Here is a 19,359-nt window from a genome sequence, read left to right on the forward strand (position 1 = left end):
GAGTGCATAAGAGAAATGCTTCGTGGATGGACCCAAATGCAATGCTCAGGAATACAAGTTAAAAAGGATATCTATGCTTGGGACTCCAGAGGTCCAGTGCTAGGTAGGGTAATTGGGGCATTGGTCTGACTTGGACTCTCTCACATTCAGCTTGCTGTAGAAATATCCACCAGAATCTCTGGCTGGATTCCTATACTTCTTGGCAGCCATGAAAGGAAGCTGCCCGCTTCAGCTATCTTAAAGCTGGCACAGTTTGTAGGCTACACTTCCAGAAATGTTCCATTGGCCAGGATATAGTAAGAGACCTGCTACCCCTCCCCCCAAAAAGACCCCCAAAACAGTGCATTTTAGATAAATTGAGTCTTTGAAGGGGGGGGGAACACAGCAAGCTTTTCTTCTTATTGTGGCATTGTGCCTAGATCTGTTTGTCTTTAGCACCTGGATTTTTATCGAGCATCATGGTTATACAGTGGTACCTCGGGTTACAAACGCTTCAACTTACATTTTTTCGGGTTATGAACGATTGTAACCCGGAAGTAAGATGTCCAAGCTCTCGGAGGCCTCGCCGCTGCCTGGAGGCAAACCCAGACATCGGTGGGGCCTACGGAGCTCTCTGAGGCCTCCGCGAATGCCAGGAACCAAGCCCCAACATTTGCGGTGCCTAGAGCAGCTCCGCGAATGCCGGGAGCCTAGCCCCAACATTCGCAGTGCCTAGAGTGGCTCCGCGGATGCCAGGAACCAAGCCCCAATATTCGCAGCGCCTAGAGCGGCTCCGCGGATGCCAGGAGCTAAACCCCGGCATCTGCGGTGCCTAGAACCAAGCCCTGACATTCACGGTGCCTGCAGAGGCTCTGCAACTGGGCTCCAGCCGCAGGAGCCTAGAGCGGCTCCGCGGATGCCGGGAACCAAGCCCCGACATTCACAGTGCCTAGAACGGCTCTGCGGATGCCGGGAGCCAAGCCCCGGCATCTACAGTGCCTAGAGTGGCTCTGCGGATGTCGGGAGCCATTCCCGGCATCCACAGTGCCTGCAGAGGCTCTGCAACTGGGCTCCAGCCGCAGGAGCTCTATGAGGCCTCCACGAATGCAGGGAGCTAAGCCGATTGTGATTGTAGAAAAGGACCCTGAGCCCCCTCCAAACAGTGAGTTTGGAAATAAATTTTAATTTTTTTCATCTAAAATACTGTCTTATTTATTTTATAGTACAGTACATTGATTATTGCCTTCATTTTATGGATCAATGGTCTCGTGAAGCAGTAAGATTCGTGTTAAATTGCTGTTTTAGGGGGTGTCTTTTCATCGTCTGGAACGGATCAATCCACTTTCCATTACTTTCAATGGGAAAGTCCGCTTCAGGTTAAGAACGCTTCAGGTTAAGTACAGACTTCCGGAACCAATTAAGTACTTAACCTGAGGTACCACTGTATATTAAAAGAGCAGGGGATGAGGAAAGTTTGCAGCATTAAGACACTGTTGAGGCTGTGCAAATATTAAATTGATTAAATACATAAGCAACAAACAACTAGCAAGCAGAATGTGAATTTGGGAACACAGGGTGGCAATCAATTAATATTTATTCAGAATAGACCCATCAAAAGTAATGAACATGACTACATTCCCCTAGTGATGTAACATATAACCACTTCTTATTATCAACAAGCATTATTGTTTAGAGCAGGGTTTCCCAAATGCTGGTTTCCAGCTGTTTCTGGAGTACAATTTCCATCATCCCTCATCCTGCTAGCTAGGCATGATGGGAGTTGTAGTCCAACAACAGACAGCAACTCAAGTTTAGGAAACCCGGGTTTAGAGGAAGTGCTATTACACCCACACATAGTAAGAGAGAGAGAAATGCTTACTTGATCTTTGGTTTTTGATGAAAAATAACTTTAGCCTCTCTTTAAATGTGTTTTCATTCATGTAGAATTCAACTTGTACTCTAAAAAGAAAAGAAAAACTTTAGATAGGAGGCTGATCCTAGCATGTTAAATACAAAGACACGACAGTTACATTCATGGCCTTTCGGTGTTTGCCCAGCATAAAAACCACGAGCACGAACTTACTTTGTAAAATTCAGAAGCATCTTCAAACATTATATTTCCAGGGAGTTACTATGGCCAGAAATTCAGCTGCGTTGCTTTGCATCTCTTCTCACCCCTTGGCCCCTGGAACACCATCTAGTAGCAGGCAATGAATCCAGCGTTATTGCAACTGGTTGTCCTGATTTCTTTAAACCGACAACTAATGGGTGGCCACAGAGTTTTGAAAAGGCGCATTCATGCTCCTCAGTGACTGGAAACTTATCTTACAATACCTCTGTATTTCACAGGAGAGCAAGTAGCAAGATAAATGTGGACAGAGAACCAAGAGTTTTGAATGTCAAATTTAGGTTGACTGCTGGGTGATGCTGTAATCCAGGGGTCAGAAAACATTTTCAGCAGGGGGCCAGTCCACTGTCCCTCAGACCTTGTGGGGACTATATTTTGAAAAAAAATAATAATGAACGAATTCCTATGCCCCACAAATAACCTAGAGATGCATTTTAAATAAAAGGATACATTCTACTCATGTAAAAACACTGATTCCCAGACTGTCCACGAGCTGGATTTAGAAGGCAATCGGGCCAGATCCAGTCCCCGGGCCTTAGTTTGCATACCCATGCTGTAATCTGACTTTAAAGTGGTGTAAGCATAGCAGTTGTGCGGCCCTCTTACAGAGTCCTCACCCTGGCCCCCACCCCATTCTGCTTATATAATAGTAAAGGTAAAGGGACCCCTGACCGTTAGGTCCAGTCGCGGACGACTCTGGGGTTGCGGCGCTCATCTTGCTTTACTGGCAGAGGGAGCAAGCGTACAGCTTCCAGGACATGTGGCCAGCATGACTAAGCCGCTTCTGGCGAACCAGAGCAGCGCACGGAAACGCCGTTTACCTTCCCGCCGGAGCCGTACCTATTTATCTACTTGCACTTTGACGTGCTTTCGAACTGCTAGGTTGGCAGGAGCAGGGACCGAGCAACGGGAGCTCACCCCGTCACGGGGATTTGAACCTCCGACCTTCTGATCTCAGCCCCACACTTCCTTTCCTTAATGTAATGATGGAGGGCTGAGACACAGCAGCACAGAAGCAAAGATGTGTGTCTTTTGCTGCGCACGAGTCAGCCGGCTCCAGGGTTTCCGTGCGCTCTGGCTTCCGTCACAGTGTCCTGTTGCTCCAGAAGTGGTTTAGTCCTGCTGGCCACATAACCCAGAAAACTGTCTGTGGACAAACGCCGGCTCCCTTGGCCTGAAAGTGAGATGACAGCCGCAACCCTATAGTCATGTTTGACTGGACTTAATCTTCCAGGGTTCCTCTACCTTTACCTTACCTAGTTGTAACTGGACCAACACCAGTAGCAAAATGTGCCTGGCGCCTGGGGAATTTTGAACACTGCTTTCAACACATGGGGCTGCATTGAAAGCTAGTTCTCCTCCAAGGAGACTCATTGAAATTAATGAACAAAAGTAACCGAGGTCTATTAATTTCAGTGAGCCTGCTCTGTGTAAAACAGCTGGATGAAATCCATGGACCCCTTTCACACCTATAATGTGTGAAGGTGATTTATGTTTCTAATGTTAGAACTGTTGCTACACTCATAGAAATGTTGGACACATTAGCAGGGCAGCTGGCATTCTCATAAGCCTCAAAGGTGTCCAATGTTCCCTATGTGCCGCATTTTTCCGTGTATCAGACGATGTTTCTTTATTATAAAAAATGTTTTAAATTGGGGGTCGTCTTATACACAGATAGTGCAGAGTGGGTGCGAGCAATTGGTGTCAGCCGTGAGCAGGAGATTGTCAGTGGTGATTGGGCGGGTGATTGGTAGCTGCGGCAAGGCCTGCTGACAATTGGCTGCTGCTGTAATTGGGTGGGCGATTGGTGGACGCTGGGAGTGAGCGGACAGACAATTGTTGGGTTAGACAAGGCATATGATTGTTTATCAGCAGTCAGGAGGGTGAGCGATTGGCGGCAATCCCCCCCCCAAAAAAACTCAACAACTCTGACCAATCTCCCCCCATTTCCTTAATTTGGGTCCCCCAAAATAGGGGTCATCTTATACACCGGGGGGGGGGTGTGTGTTATGCACAGAAAAATACAGTAATAAGTCAAGGCCTGGCTACGTATTTAGGTTCACACATGCTAATTTGCAAGTTTATCCAAGGATCAGTTTTTCCCAGAACAAATCTAGTGGTTTTCCCAAGGCTTGGCAGTGGAAAAGTTTCTATAACCAAGGGTCTCCTCCTGGAAATATTACCCTGTAAGGAAACCAGTTGTATAAACTCAACCGTAGCGTGACTAATATAGTGGCACTTTTAATCCTCTCATTGTTTGATGTCATGCCGCATTCAATGCCACAGATTCTACTTTTCACAGAAAATTTAAAGTAGGTGAATAAAGGCATTCAAGTTCACAAGCCTTGGTAATTTAACTTAAAAAGGAAGCAAGTATTCCCACTTTATTCAGGTGGTTTTGAGCTGCATACCTATATTTTCAGGAGGAAAATTACAGCACTCATGTGACATAAAAGAATAGCAGGCTAACAGTGCGAGGTGATGGCATGCTAATGAGGAGAGCGAGTGGGGGAGCTAATCGCTTTCCTATAAAGCACCCATTATGAGTGGCTCTGATAACCTAATAGTGCCCTATTCCTGCTTCTCATTCCTTAGCAACCACAGCTGCCAAGCAGATTGGCATTCCTGTGCGATAGTTTCCATGACAAACAAGGATGGCAAAAGGCAAGCAATTGATTATTTGAATGCCTCAACACCCTTTCATACTTCAATGACAACTTGTCGGGTCCTCCAGGCAAAGTCTGCGCCCTCCCCCTTTCCTTGTCACAAGACTAGAACAAAATACCCACAGCAGGAAGTATAAAAGGAAGGTGGCCGACAAGCAGGTAGACAGTCTGAAGGTGCATAGTTTAAACATAGTTTAGACTATGAAAAGCAATGATAGAGTTCTGCAGCCATGTCATTCCTTCCTGTAATCTCCAGGTAAGATGTGAAGCCTGGGACTATGCAGAAGAACCCCACATTGTGTCTACACCCCATACACCCCCAGCTTTCAAATAACTGATGCTCGAGTGGAGAGCTGCAACAGTGTGGGTCACTCTTATTATGTGGTTTGGAGTGATGCAAGTTATTGTGGTGAGGCAGGAAGCGTCAACACTCATGAGGCTCCAATATCATAAAGGTGTAAGAACTGAGTAAGAACTCAGTTCCTGAAAGGCAAGTTACAGTTATAGTAAGGGAACCCAGCAGACCTTGGCTACATAGCGGGTGGTGCTGTGGTCTAAACCACTGAGCCTCTTGGGCTTGCCAATCGGAAGGTCAGCGGTTTGAATCCCTGCAACATTGCTCTGTCCCAGCTCCTGCCAACCTAACAGTTCAAAAGCACACCAGTGCAAGTAGATAAATAGGTACTGCTGCATTGGGAAGGTAAGCAGCATTTCTGTGTGCTCTGGCTTCCATCACAGTGTTCCGTTGTTCCAGAAGCAGTTTAGTCCTGCTGGCCACATGACCCGGAAAGCTGTCTGTGGACAAACACCAGCTCCCTCGGCCTGAAAATGAGATGAGTGCCACAACCCCACAGTCACCTTTGACTGGACTTGACCATCCAGGGGTCCGTTACCTTTTATATAGCATTAAATGAAAAGAGAAGGAATCTCAGAAGCTGGCTGAAACAAATGTTCAATCCTTGCCTGACATTTACTTAGGTTTAAATGTAATTCCAGCGCTACACGTAAGTTACGTAAGGGCCAGAGCTCATGCTTTTGCTTTGACTGTATAAATGTAGATCTCAATCCCCAGTTGAAAGGAGCTCAAGCAGAAGGCTAAACAAAAGCCCTGTTTGCCTACCCTCTCCCCTGCGATTCCAGTCACAATGAAGATGTTTAAATCACAGGAGGAGCCTATGTAAGAACTGCACACAATGTTGTGGAGGGTGGGGCAGTTTAAAAAACCCCAATCCTCCTGTCAGACTGGGTATATCCCCAGTTTAGGGTATTCCACCATTCTTCATCAGAGTTTTCTTTCAGCAAAGCAAGCGGCTCACGTATATTCCAAACAAAGCTTTAATAATAAAGTAAATGGTAACACCGTAACATACCGTCTGAGAGAAACTAAAACAACATCGTGAGGCAAGAAGGACAGTTGGCCTCTCTAACTGAACTGAACTGAACACTCAAAGGGAGGGCCTGCTTCTGGAGCAGAACACAGAAGCCCCACCCAGATGACAGACATTCTACTATTCCCCCACCCAGCCCCACCCAGATGACAGACATTCTACTATTCCCCCACCCAGCCCCACCCAGATGACAGACATTCTACTATTCAAATTAGACCCCAGTGTTTTTCTTTCACACAATTCCATGCAACGTAAGTTTAACCTGGAGGACTTTGGGGACAGGGACAGAGGGGACATGGCCAGTGCTTTTATTCTAGAAAAAAAGGGCAGATACTCACCAGCAAGCAGGCAGAGGGGCCAGCCCATGGTGGGGCGGGGGTGAAACCTGGCACCAATGCTGGATGGTGAGGACGGTTTAGCTGTTTGAGACCCCTTGCCCGTCCATCCACCTACTGGGGCACTGCCACTCAGGTGAAGAACCTGGTTTTGGGAAGGAGGCAGCAGAGTTCCAGGATCCTGTCAGAGCACCACCTTCTCTAAGCTGGGCAAACACTTCCCGGACTTGGGGAAGGAGGTGCAATGTTCTGATGGGGTCCAAGAGCCCTTCTGCCACCTTCCCCCCCTCCCTGAAGGGTGGCGATACTGTGTGCCATTGTGTACCGCCAGAAAAAAGTATATACCGTATTTTTCGCTCTATAACACGCACCCGACCATAACACGCACGTAGTTTTTAGAGGAGGAAAATCCGTAGGCATGCCACCCGTAGGCATTCCCTCCATAACACGCACAGACATTTCCCCTTACTTTCTAGGAGGAAAAAAGTGAGTGTTATGGTGCAAAAAATACGGTATCTCCTCTCCCCACACCTCCACTCTTCATGTGCATGATTGGAATCGCATGAGGGGAAACAGGGCTATCACGATCTCTTCCCCAAACCAGCAGGAATTGCTGTCAGAATTGAGAATACTGATCTGGGTAAGCGAATGGTCTGATCCAGTATTAAGCAGCTTCACTAGCATGCACTCCCTGACAAATTTCCCCTGAAGGAATGCAGTCCTCAACTGATTCAGTTTAAGTGGGGAAGCAAATAAATAGGTTTAATCAAGAAGCAATAAATGAATGAAGAGGATGAATGGGCCAACGATGCTTAGAAGGCACTAAACTCAACACACTCAGAAAAGTTTCAGTTGTCCTTCTGGCAATAAAGCTGATGGCACCTTTGCAAAGCTAAGCAGGATTAGGTATGGTTTCGAACCAGAAGGGGGACCATGTGATTCTTGGATTGCCAGGCATCGGACTAGATGACCCCCAGGGTCCCTTTCAACTCTACAATTCTGTGCCTTTCTGATTCTATAACGGACTCCTTGTTGCACACAGGGACCTCTCGATGCATTTCAGCACACTAACACAGCTTCACAAAGGAATCTTCAAAAGTTACTAGCCATCAACACATGAACTGCTCACACATTAGCAGTGTTGAAAGTCAGCAACAGCCTGAAAGGAAAGAACCATCTTTCAAAGTACAAAATATTTCCTTGTCTGGTCACTTGGAATTTTTTTTCTTTTATTTGTGCCACTGGTGCTCAAAAAGGGGGCAATTTTAATCCTACACTAATGGATCTCTAATGACTATAAAGTAATATGCAGACAGTCTGCATACAGGGAGGTAGGAATCACCCATTTGCCATGGACTGACCACTTCCTGGTGAAGTTTGGACTCATACCAGCTAACCTACCCTGCAGAGGAGAGGTTAAGATGGCCCATCCTGGAGACTAATGGAAACGGATGGATACCTGAATGCTCTGGGTGTTTCTACAATGGATAGAGTGAGTGATTCTGCTGAGGATCCTGTCTCGCTGTGGAATGGTGGGATGATGAGGGCCATTGACACAACCCTTCTTATGATCCTTCTTTAGCATAGTGGAGCCCAGGAAGCTCCTGGGTCACTGAAGAGCTGCAGGTGATGAAACAGTCAAGAAAGGACTGGAGCAGGTGGCATAAAACTTGAAGCCGGCAGAGCACTTGCTAGGGCACATAACTGCACCTACCAAGTAGCAGCTGAGGCAGCTAGGAAGAGGTTCTTTGCTGCTTCTGTTGCTTGCACACACACACACACACACACACACACACACAGGAGAATGGAATCATAACATCCAAAGCACTCAGATCTCACCCTCTGTCAGATCTATGTGGTCTAGAGCTAATCTTATAATTTTCTGTGCACTGGGTCCATGTTTATTATTTTCTGGGGAATAATTCAAGAACAAAAATCAAGGAAATGCATTATTTGATACTTAGAACCAGTGCTTTTTTTCAGGAGCTCCTCAAAGATATACAGGACTGGCACCTCTTTTTTTCATCATTAAAAAGTGTGGCACTTACTGTAACAACTTCATGGTGAGTACCGGCACCTATTTTTTCTAGAAAAAAACCAGCACTGTTTAGAACTACTAAGGAAATATTGCTACTCTTCGCAGCTGTGCCAAGTTCTTACAATATCCAAAACTAAGCATGGATATTCAGAATAATTACTTTCAGGTGAAGGTACTATACTAACAGCCAAACAGCAGACTAATCCTGAATGAAGGCAACAGAACTGCAATATGTAAAAACCTCCACCTAACCATACTAAGATTTCCAAAGTGATGCAGAGATTTACTAATGGATACATGGTCTGTGAACATTTCACTCATCAATCACCCTAACCTGCCATCAAAGTCTAGACTCAAAATATGTTGGCACATTAGAGCATTTCACAACCGAATAATCCTGTCAAAATCCATTTTTATTCATCTATTCATGAAAGAAATGTTTGGCTTAAATGAATGCAATTTATGCATCCTACAAGGCTCGGATCCCAGGCATACTCTCTTCCCTTGTAGCCGAAATTTGCTTAGGATAAAACAGGAAATTTACACAGTGATCGATTGGAGCGCAGAAGATCCTGTGGCTCATTATTTCTAGAGGTAGCCTCATTACCGCGACAACCCATTACAATGTCTTTTTTATTTTACATACTAGGAAAGTTCAGACTTGGAGATTTACAGCACCCTGACATGACTCACAGCATTATAATAGCAATAAGCACCTAACTTACTTTATTTGTAGTACATTTTAAAGCCAATTAAAGGAACATTAAACCATCTCTCAAAACAATGTCACAAGGCACGAGGTGATGTTTTTGTGCTGGCTACAATTCAGCAATTGAAGAAAGACCTACAGTAGCATAACTAGTTTGCAACTCATGAAACGTGAGTTCTTTGTGTGGTTTGAGGTTGGCACTGGGAGAGAACTGGCCTCTTGAACCTTCAACAGATGCACAGCAGCCAGAAATTCAATGGGTGAAGCTTTTTCTAGTATGGAAATGCAGTTACGGGGAAAGCTTCACCTAGTGACAATATGCCTGCCTTATTAACATGTGTGTGGCCCTCAATTCACTTCAGGTCCTGCACCCCACTCAGACAGGAGGGTAACGATTTGTATATAACTGAAGGTGTTGGAAATTTGTATCCGCTTTTTTTTAGTTTTTGGAAATTTGTATCCGCTTTTGCAAATGGGGAAGAGAATCCAATCCATACAGTGTACTGGACCTAGAAAACCACGTTATTACTGCTCACCGCAGGTGAAAGAGACTGCAGACAATAATACTGGAGGGGGGGAGGGTGAGAGAGGGCACAATTGCCTTCCCCAATGCACTGAAAGATTTAAAAGGTAGGCTAGCCATTGCCCAGACTGAGATGGGGCAAAACTCAAATATGAGTACAGCAATATGAAACGGGCAATTTATGTATATAGTCCATCAATATTTTCAAACACAGCAGCCTTCATTTGAATTCTTTTCCATTGCAGGGGTTGGACTTGGGTCCCTTCCAACTCTACAATTCTACTATTCTATGGTTTTTGTCAAGTGCCTGAAGCAGTTTATTTAATATCTTTTAAAGCTGATTGTTGACAAGAAATGTTGTTGTTTAGTCGTTTAGTCGTGTCCGACTCTTCGTGACCCCATGGACCAGAGCACGCCAGGCACCTCTGTCTTTCACTGCCTCCCGCACTTTGGACAGACTCATGTTGACAAGAAATAGTCAGCAGGTATTCTTTTCAATCTATGACAACAGATCTTCCTACACGCACTCATTCACACTCTGATATGGATTGACAAAAGCAATTCTGTTGAAAAGTTGTCGCTGGTGTCAACAATGACAATTGAAAACCCTAGAACTTAAAAATATAGGCATGGCTATACGGAGACAGATTATCGGAGGGGAGGAAGGCAATAAACCCCTGCTTAAAAGAAGGTGAATGTTCACAGTTGCATGAAAAGTGAGGTGGTGAATGCCAAAACGGTGGAGGCAAAAGAGGATCTTGGAAAACCCAGAGGCTGGGAAGGGCTTGCAAAAGCAAATTATGGAGCATCAAGTGTGTGGAAGATCCTGAGGAATCAAGTGTTGAAAAGCTATCGCCTCTTAAAACATCCCAGTGGACGAACCATAAATCTCCAACATCCCAATGGCTCTACTGTCAATGCAAAGAGATAGAACAGCTGACATCAGAAATCTCCTTCCCGGCACAAGTGCAAATTAACAGTTGGAAGCAGATAAAGAGATTGGGAATATAAGAGCTAGACCAGGAAAGAGAAACAATTCAGTTCCCTTTTGGGGAACAAGATTTTCTATTTCAGTTCTTCTCCTTTTCTTTCTTCTACTGTTGTTCTTGATGTTGTTGCTACTGATTTTCACTATTTTTCAATTATATACTGCTTAATTGTATGTAAAACCTTCAAACAGATTACAAAATATATACAATATACAGTACATTAAAATTCCCCCCAAAAAAACCAAACTTAAAAACAAGTTTCAAAAACGAAAAAAATAATCAATAAAAATAATCAAAAATTTACATTATAAGCTAAGATTACAGCTTAAAATACGTGTCAAGTTTACGGCTTGCCTAAAAAGAAGTTTTTAGCTGACACTGGAAAGGATGCAGCAAAGACATTTGCCCGAAGTCAATTGATGTGAGTTCTATGATTATTTCATATGCTTCCTAGAACTGTAAATAAATTAGAAAACAAATATCTGCACAGAGGAAAAAGTGTGTGCTAAAAGGGCAGTAGGCTAGAATTCTTCTTCTTAAGGTGCTAGTTGTTGTTGTTGTTTTGGGGGGGGGGAGTACAATGAGAAGGGGAAGCTAGTGAACTATTCCATCACAAGAGCATAAGAACATGAAAAAGCCAGCAGTAGCAGGCCAGTGACCCATCTTGTACAGCATCCTGTTCTCACAGTGGTCAGATGCCCGTGGGAAACCCACAAACAGGATTCGAACACAAAACCACTCTCCACTCCTGCGTTTTCCAGCAACTGGTATTCAGAAGCACTGTTGCCTCCAATCATGAGCACTCCCAACTGCAAACTGAAGTGTTATAGCCCAGAAATCGGTTTTACCACCTCAGTAACAACAACGCCCAGGGCCGGCTATTCAATCAACTATTTGCTGAGAATGAGAGGAGGGTTTTCCCACCCACTTTTGGGTGACAATAGTTAAAATGAACCGTTAGCTCATTCCACCCACATTCTGCCAGCTTCCTCGCAAAAAATACCATTGGGGGCCTTGTCAAAAGCTTTACTGAATTCAAGATACACTATGTCCGCAGCATTCCCCTGATCCACCAAACCTGTAGCTCCATCAAAAAACAATGAAATTTGTCTTGCATGACTTGTTTTTGAGAAAGCCATGCTGAATCTTAGTAATCTACTTTTACTCTGTTCTGAGAAGGTAAACTAGCATTAGTAAGTTTTCTCTGGAGTTTGATGTCAATCACCAATTCAGTTCTTCTATATAGTTGTGATTTGTTTCTCTTGTAAAACGTACTTTGTTTCTTAGTGATGTTACACTTCCTCTGAATTGCCACTTGAAAAACAGACATACACAATGGCCCATTCACATTTCATAGTCCTCACAATATTTCCTGAAGGAATTAGCTTAGTGAATAAGCTGTTGTTATACTCAATCTGGTGTTATTCTCTTGCGAGTCTTAAACACATTAAGAAATAATTGTTCACAATAATTACTTCAGTTACAGACCATACCCTGAAAATGCAATAAGAACTCCTCGCCACTCCTCTGGTTCCTACATTTACATCCATCATTTTAAAGCAATTAAACAATATGATTAACACCTGCCAGGAGGCTCGCACCAATTGAGAAAGTTGCAAGTGCTAATATACAAACCAGCATTGCGTATTAGACTCTTGAACAACACTATTCCACATGTCTGTGAGTGCCATTTGTCTGCTTTCTCTTTCTGAGCAAACAAAATGAAATAAAAATTGGAACACGAATTAGGAACTAGAAGTGGAACAGGAGTGTAAGGAGACAGCAATTTCTATTCTGAGTTTGTCGCAATCAGCACTTTCCCCATTTCTGCTGCCGCTAAACAGCAAATGTGGGACCTTCTGATGCAAAAATCATGCACCTGACCGTGCCCCCTTCTTCTTACTCAAAATTGCTATGTTAGTGAACTATTTTGGGGTTCACATTTCCATGGTCTCATGGTAAAATGAAAATACTATATTGCACTACCTAGCTGTTGTGAGAGCATTATTCCCAGCTGGGAAGAAAATGAATCACTCCCCCCCAAAAAACCACACAGAACAAAAGAGGACACAGCTTCCTGCAGGCTTAATTATATGTATAGATAATTCAGAAATAATTACTACAACTTAGAGATATAGTAATTTCACTAGGGTGGGGTGGGAGAGAGACTGTGACCACGTAGCCTGAGGGCCTCCTCAGTCTGTAGTCCATATCACACTGGTCCTAAAGGATCTACATTCGCTCCCAGTACATTTCCGAGCACAATTCAAAGTGTTGGTGCTGACCTTTAAAGTCCTAAACAGCCTTGTCCATGTATACCTGAAGGAGCATTTCCACCTCCATTGTCCAGCCCAGAGACTGAGGTCCAGCTCTGAGGGCCTTCTTGGTAGTTCCCTCACTGTGAGAAGTGAGGTTGCAGGGAACCAGGCAGAGGGCCTTCTCAGAAGAGGTGCCCTCCCTGTGGAACGCCCTCCCATCAGATGTCAAGGAGACAAAGACTATCTGACTTTTAGAAGACCTCTGAAGGCAGCCCTGTATCGGGAAGTTTTTAATGTTTGATGTTTTACTGTTTTTATGTGTGGGAAGCCATCCAGAGTGGGAGAGAATGTGTCAGGTGTGCGTGCAGGAGCCGGCCCTGTGACCAATAGGACTTTGCAGGACTGGAGCCTTCTTAAGTTTGTTCTGAAGAGGCAAGGCGCGACCACACAGGTGAGGCCGATTGGTAACTCACAGCACCTGGTGACAAGAGCTGGGAAGGGATATAAGGTCAGCATTTCCCTTTGGCTCTTTGCCACAGCAATACGTTCCCTGCCCTCCTGGGTTTGGCTTTACTCCTTGATCCTCAGACCCTTGGCTTTGTGACTCCTTGGTTCCTGACCCTCGGACCCTTGGCTCCCAGCTCTCTGACCCTCAGACTCTTGGCTTCCTGACTCCTGGTTTCTGGACCCCTGTTCCTGCTCCCACCGTGCCACCTTGGCCCCGGTCCTGACGTCCCCTGCCAGGACTCTGATCGCCCGTGAACCGGATTGTGACAGAACGGACAGCAGGAAGAGAAGTGAGAAGGTGAACTCACTCAATGAGGAGGACCGCTGAGGTCACACACATTCTTCAAAAAACAAACAACCTGGAACCAGCCCTGTGTTTTAGATAAAATAGCAGAAACCACATGTAACAATGAATCAATGCACAGAGCAACAGTTCATATGATGCTCTTGCAAAAAAAAAAAAAATAATTCACTGATCATTCTGTAACATGTTAAACTTAATTTTACTTTCTTGTTTCCCGTAAAGAAACAACTGCTTTAAACATATGGTGCAGAGTGCCTATTTCTATACAAGCATTTCATGGAGAAGATAATTATAACATGTATAGAAAACAAAAATATTTGCTACAGTAGATGCCTAGAATTTAATGAAGGTCTCAGTTCAGACCAATTGATGAGGCTGGTTTTTGTTGTTGTTGTTTTGATAGCTGAAAACTGAAGAAACAATTGTCACTGTTCAGTGGTGTATGTCTGAAAAGAAAGCAAATTTATCTCATCTCACAAAATTCACCTGGGACCATCAGGGATGTTTACATACGAATGCCAACATTCATTGAAGTCTGGAGCCTACAACATACACAGTCAATTTTTTGTTTGTTTCTGTGCGACATCTACATCCCTCAGTTCTTTCTTCTGCCTTATTGCTGGAGGTTTCTATAGGAGTATCTCTCTTTTCATTAAATGGCATTCAGCTTAAATGCCAGACATAGCAGCAAGTGCCTTAAAAACCCTGGCAGGCCATATAAACACTTCGGAAGAAGACACCTTGTGCTAAAGCAGAGGTTATAATTCTATTGTATCCTATAGAAAAGGCACAATGTGTTCTTGAAAGCAGAAAGCTCTCTTTCCAAATGAAATTAAATAATTTAAGTAAAGAAGGAGATGAAGAAGGGGAGGAGGAGAGAGAGCATGAACAACTATGTTTAGTAATGTTCAAATTACCTCTGAAAAACACCATGGCAGATGGGATCCTAAATATACCACAACACCGGAGAGCCAAAGAAAATGGGTGTTTTCTCCCCTTTCAGATTTTTTTACTAATTAAATTACAATGTGGTCTCTCAAATAACATGGCTTAGATGTCTCTCTTTGAGAATTTTTTTTTTTTTTTTTGCTAAAAACAGTCTTGCACTTAATTTTTAATGGCTTTTAATGGCAGGCAGGTGCTCACATCACTTAGCAAAAATCAGAATTGTAGCCTAGGTAATTACCATCAACGTAAGTGGAAAGGTCTGCCAAGAATGCAAAATTTATCCCTGGAAAATAGAAACTTTTATTTTCGTGGTAATATCTAATGCACGCGATATGTTAAGAGATGACCGTACAAAACGCTTCAAACTTTTCAGCGGGTTAACTATCCCGTTGTATTGCTATATCTGTAATAAGAATGTCATTTCAGTCCTTTACTTGAGCACCAAAGTAGCAGCAGCATAAACATGAATACACAGGGCTTGCTACAAGTTAGCAGCCGCTGCTTCCCAGTCTACATTAGAAACACACACTAGCACAATTACCTCAGTCCAGAATCGAAGCTTGGAGGGTCAAGTCCCGGAAAAGGTACAAACGTGGATCCACAGGGAACTAGTCTGGGGGACATGATGCTTTTCTTCTGCTTTCTTCTGAAGTGAATTCGGTTTCTGCTCTTTCACTCCAAAGTATGAGCTTGAAGAGGCTTTCCCCCCCGTTTATTGGGATATATTTACCTCCACAGTCTTTTCACGTTTTGAGTATAGTTTTGCTTTTACCAACAGCTTGAAACTCAAGACTGCTCAATAGACTATTAAGAGGATTTTTTTTTATGAGGCAGGAAGGCCAGTGCGTTGGTTAACGTGATTATTTTGCAGAGCCCTGCACAATCATTAGTACCAAATAAGTTGTCACAGAACAACATTTTGTTCTTCCTGTGCTTCTTTGCCTTTCTTGTCCCCTATATGATTTATAAGCTAGGAGTACATTGTCCTTAGGCTTATTACATTATCAAAGAGGTGAATTTATACATTTATTAAACTTTATTAAATTTATTCATCGCTTCCCACAACCAGAGGAGGCCCCAAAGCAACTCACGGAAAGAAAAGCAAAACAATGACCAGATGTAACAATGTATCCAGTAAAACAATACAAATTTACAAATAGTTTTTGTTTTGAAATGCTTTTTTTTAAAGAAAGGAAAAGAACCACCCCTATCCAGCACAGACAGGAACATCAAAAGTAGCCACTGAAAGCCAGAATATTATTGTGCACATAAGTAAGTTTTCACATGGTGGAGGAAAAAAATGGCAATTTTGACACCAGCCTAGCACAGGAGAGTATCCCAAAATCAGGAGCAGGGGAGGGCTACCACAAAAAGGTCTATTCTCTTTAAAGGGACTATCAGTGAAGGATGTCAGTGTAAAGGGGGGAGGTTTGCCCTTCGAAATAAATCCCTTGGCTTGACGGCAGTGGTATTTACAGTCTTTATTGTACAATTATTTACAAAGTACAGAGCATCTCTTCACGCATCCAAGTCATCGGCAACAGATCCCGAGAGTACGGGCTTTTGGCTCCGCCTCCAGCAAAGCAATCTGGGTAATCTCATACATCTGCGTTGTTCCCTATGCTTTAACCCCCTCCTGTACTGAGAGGCTAAAAGTGGTGTGCCTTCTTCCTCTGTGCTAGAGCTGGAGTGGTGCTGGGGATCCCTAACATCAGGCAGCCCAGCCTCCACCTCCCCTTGCTGTCTCACATTTCCCAGTGCTTCCTCTTCTGCCGGCCCCTCTCGCTCCCCCTCATCCAACTCAGGAGCCATCTCAGCTGGCTCCATGACAGTCAGATGGCAATCCCTGGATCAGAGTAAATTCCTATGGGGAAAGGTGATGCTTGAGGTATTGTGGGCCTGAGCCAGGAACAGCCTTTGTATCGCTTTGTGCAGAAACAAATTGGAAACTAGTGCATTTGGCTAGAACTGGAGTTATAAATTCAGAGCACCAGTTCCAGTAAATAATCTGACAGTGGAATCTCACACTGCCTGCCGTTTCTGAAGCTTGTTCAAAACAGAGGCCAAAATACAACCGAGTATCGTAATCTGCCTTTGCGGTTACCAAAACATAGATCACAGAAACCAGGCTACCCCCATCCCAACAGGGTCACAGCTAAGGCACCAGCCCAACCTTGTAAAAGGCATCCCATAGGGACAACAGTACAGTGGTACCTTGGGTTAAGTACTTAATTTGTTCTGGAGGTCTGTACTTAACCTAAAATTGTTCTTAACCTGAAGCACCACTTTAGCTAATGGGGCCTCCGGAGCACGATTTCTGTTCTCATCCTGAAGCAAAGTTCTTAACCTGAAGCACTATTTCTGGGTTAGCGGAGTCTGTAACCTGAAGCGTATGTAACCTGAAGCGTATGTAACCTGAGGTACCACTGTAAATCCAAGAGGAGCTCCAAGCTGTGCACCTGCTCCTTCTAGAATGTGATTCCAAGAAGAAAATACTTCAGACAGAGGAACCAGCCACTAACAATATCTCTGTCTCAGAGCTTCATCCAGTCCATTGTCAAGGTCAGATACTGGTTCAGCACATCCACTGCCACACTGGTTGAGATGAAAAGGAGAAATAGAGATGTGTTGCCCTCAACGTACTCGTGATGCACTTCAAAACTCTGGAGTTTCAGGTAGGTGTTAAGCAGCACAGTACATAGGACTAAACCCTGCAGAATCAACAGTGGAGGCTTCAAAGAGTCAAACAATATTTACAAAAGGAAACCACCACCAGTATACCCTTTCCCTGTTCTTCCTATCCAAATTGTTTTCAAAGGTAACTGTGCCCCACTGCTTTCCTCTATTCTACCAGGTTTATGTTATGCCCCCCCCATATTTACGCTCTTTTACACAAGCAAGCATTCCATTTCGGATTGAAGTCTTTTTAGCATCACCATATAAAACAGTGTACAGTGGTGCCCCGCAAGACGAATGCCTCGCTAACCGAAAAACCCGCAAGACGAAAGGGTTTTCCGATTTTTAGCGGCTTCGCAAGACGAATTTCCCTATGGGCTTGCTTCGCAAGACGAAAGCCCATAGGGAAATCTCCGGGGACAGCGGGGAAGCGCAGCGCGCCTTCTCCTCTGTTCCCGGACCTGTCCTGAAGGCTTGCGGTGGGAGGTCCGGGAACAGAGGAGAAGGAGCGCAGCGCTTCTCCTCTGTTCCCGGGGCTTGCGGTGGGAGGAGGGTTTTTCCTCCCCACCGCCAACATTCAGAACAGCTACCCCTATCCGCAGCTTGGAGAGCCCTGCGGGGAAGTCCTGCAGGGCTCCCCAAGCTGCGAATGTCTGCCCCGCGCGAGGGGCGCTCTGCTTAAGAGCGCCCCTCGTGCGGGGCAGCAGGCTACTATCCGCAGCTTGGAGAGCCCTGCGGGGAAGTCCTGCAGGGCTCCCCAAGCTGCGAATGTCTGCCCCGCGTGAGGGGTGCTCTGCTTCAGAGCGCCCCTCGCGCCGGGCAGCAGGCTGCTATCCTCAGCCTAGGCAGCCCTGGGGAACTCTTCTGAAGGCTGGCGGCGGGAGAAGGGCTTTTCTTCCCACCGCCAGCCTTCAGAAGGCTGTTCTGAAGGCTGGCGGTGGGGAGAAAAGTCCTTCTCCCCCCGCCAGCCTTCAGAAGAGGTCCGAAGGTGGTCTCCATAGGAACGCATTAATTGATTTTCAATGCATTCCTATGGGAAACCGTGCTTCGCAAGACGAAAAACTCGCAAGAAGAAAAAACTTGCGGAACGAATTAATTTCGTCTTGCGAGGCACCACTGTATCTTTCCAGATGCCTTTGTTATGTGTGTTTTACCCTATACTGCTTTGGCCTCTCTGAATTGCTGCCATGAGCCTCTACATTCTCCTCCGTTTGAACACTCAGAAACACTGGACCCTCTTGCACCCTCATCCCTAGGGGATGATTTGCTGAGAACCAGTCACTTCTCATCTCCTGTCAATTAGTTCAAATAATCTGCCATCTCTCCCCCCCCCCCCCCCATTTTAAGTACCAACACTTAAGACCCATCCCGGTTCAGGTGTGATCTGTTCCTTCTGTACAGACAATATTGATCCAACATGATTGGTTTCAGTGCTATTTTTCTAGAAAAATTGGAGCTGAAACTCACTAGGAATGTCTCCCTTGTTCTCTTATAATGGCAATGGCACCCACCTGAGCGGTGCCGGAACTGAGCTCCAGCTGAAAAAAAGCCCTGGTTAGTTCAAGAGTTAGATTAGATATTTCTAGAACCTTTGCAGGTATCATTGGACTATACCCTAAATAAAGTATGAATGCAGAAATAGTAGCTGCACAGTTAAAAAAATGGCAAATAAATATATACATACATACGTATGTATGTGTATGTGTCTATGTGTGTAACGAGGACTATGTTACAATTGACTAAATAGGCAGTGCCATTTCTGGGGATCTATTTGACAATAAATTAAAAACAAGCTGTAGTAGCAATTAAGATAAATTGTATTTTAAATGTAAGTAGTCAGATAGAAAAAAATGTCTAAATTGGATCTGTAGCAGCTATGGTCGCATTGTACCAATAAAAATTATAATCTTA

At 44.5% G+C, this 19,359-nt stretch overlaps 1 protein-coding gene across 8 annotated transcripts in view; it reads right to left on the reverse strand.

The window, feature by feature from the left end:
- Nucleotides 1-19,359, reverse strand: part of KCNT2 (potassium sodium-activated channel subfamily T member 2) — a 222,285-nt gene that overhangs the window by 143,935 nt on the left and 58,991 nt on the right. For all 8 annotated transcript variants that reach the window (XM_053391460.1, XM_053391459.1, XM_053391457.1 and 5 more), the window contains exon 2: nt 1,859-1,938. In XM_053391460.1, coding sequence (XP_053247435.1) covers nt 1,859-1,938 — 80 coding nt within the window. The remainder of the gene's footprint in view (nt 1-1,858; nt 1,939-19,359) is intronic.

The sequence above is a fragment of the Podarcis raffonei genome, chromosome 6 (genome assembly GCF_027172205.1).
Source record: "Podarcis raffonei isolate rPodRaf1 chromosome 6, rPodRaf1.pri, whole genome shotgun sequence".
NCBI lineage: Eukaryota > Metazoa > Chordata > Lepidosauria > Squamata > Lacertidae > Podarcis > Podarcis raffonei.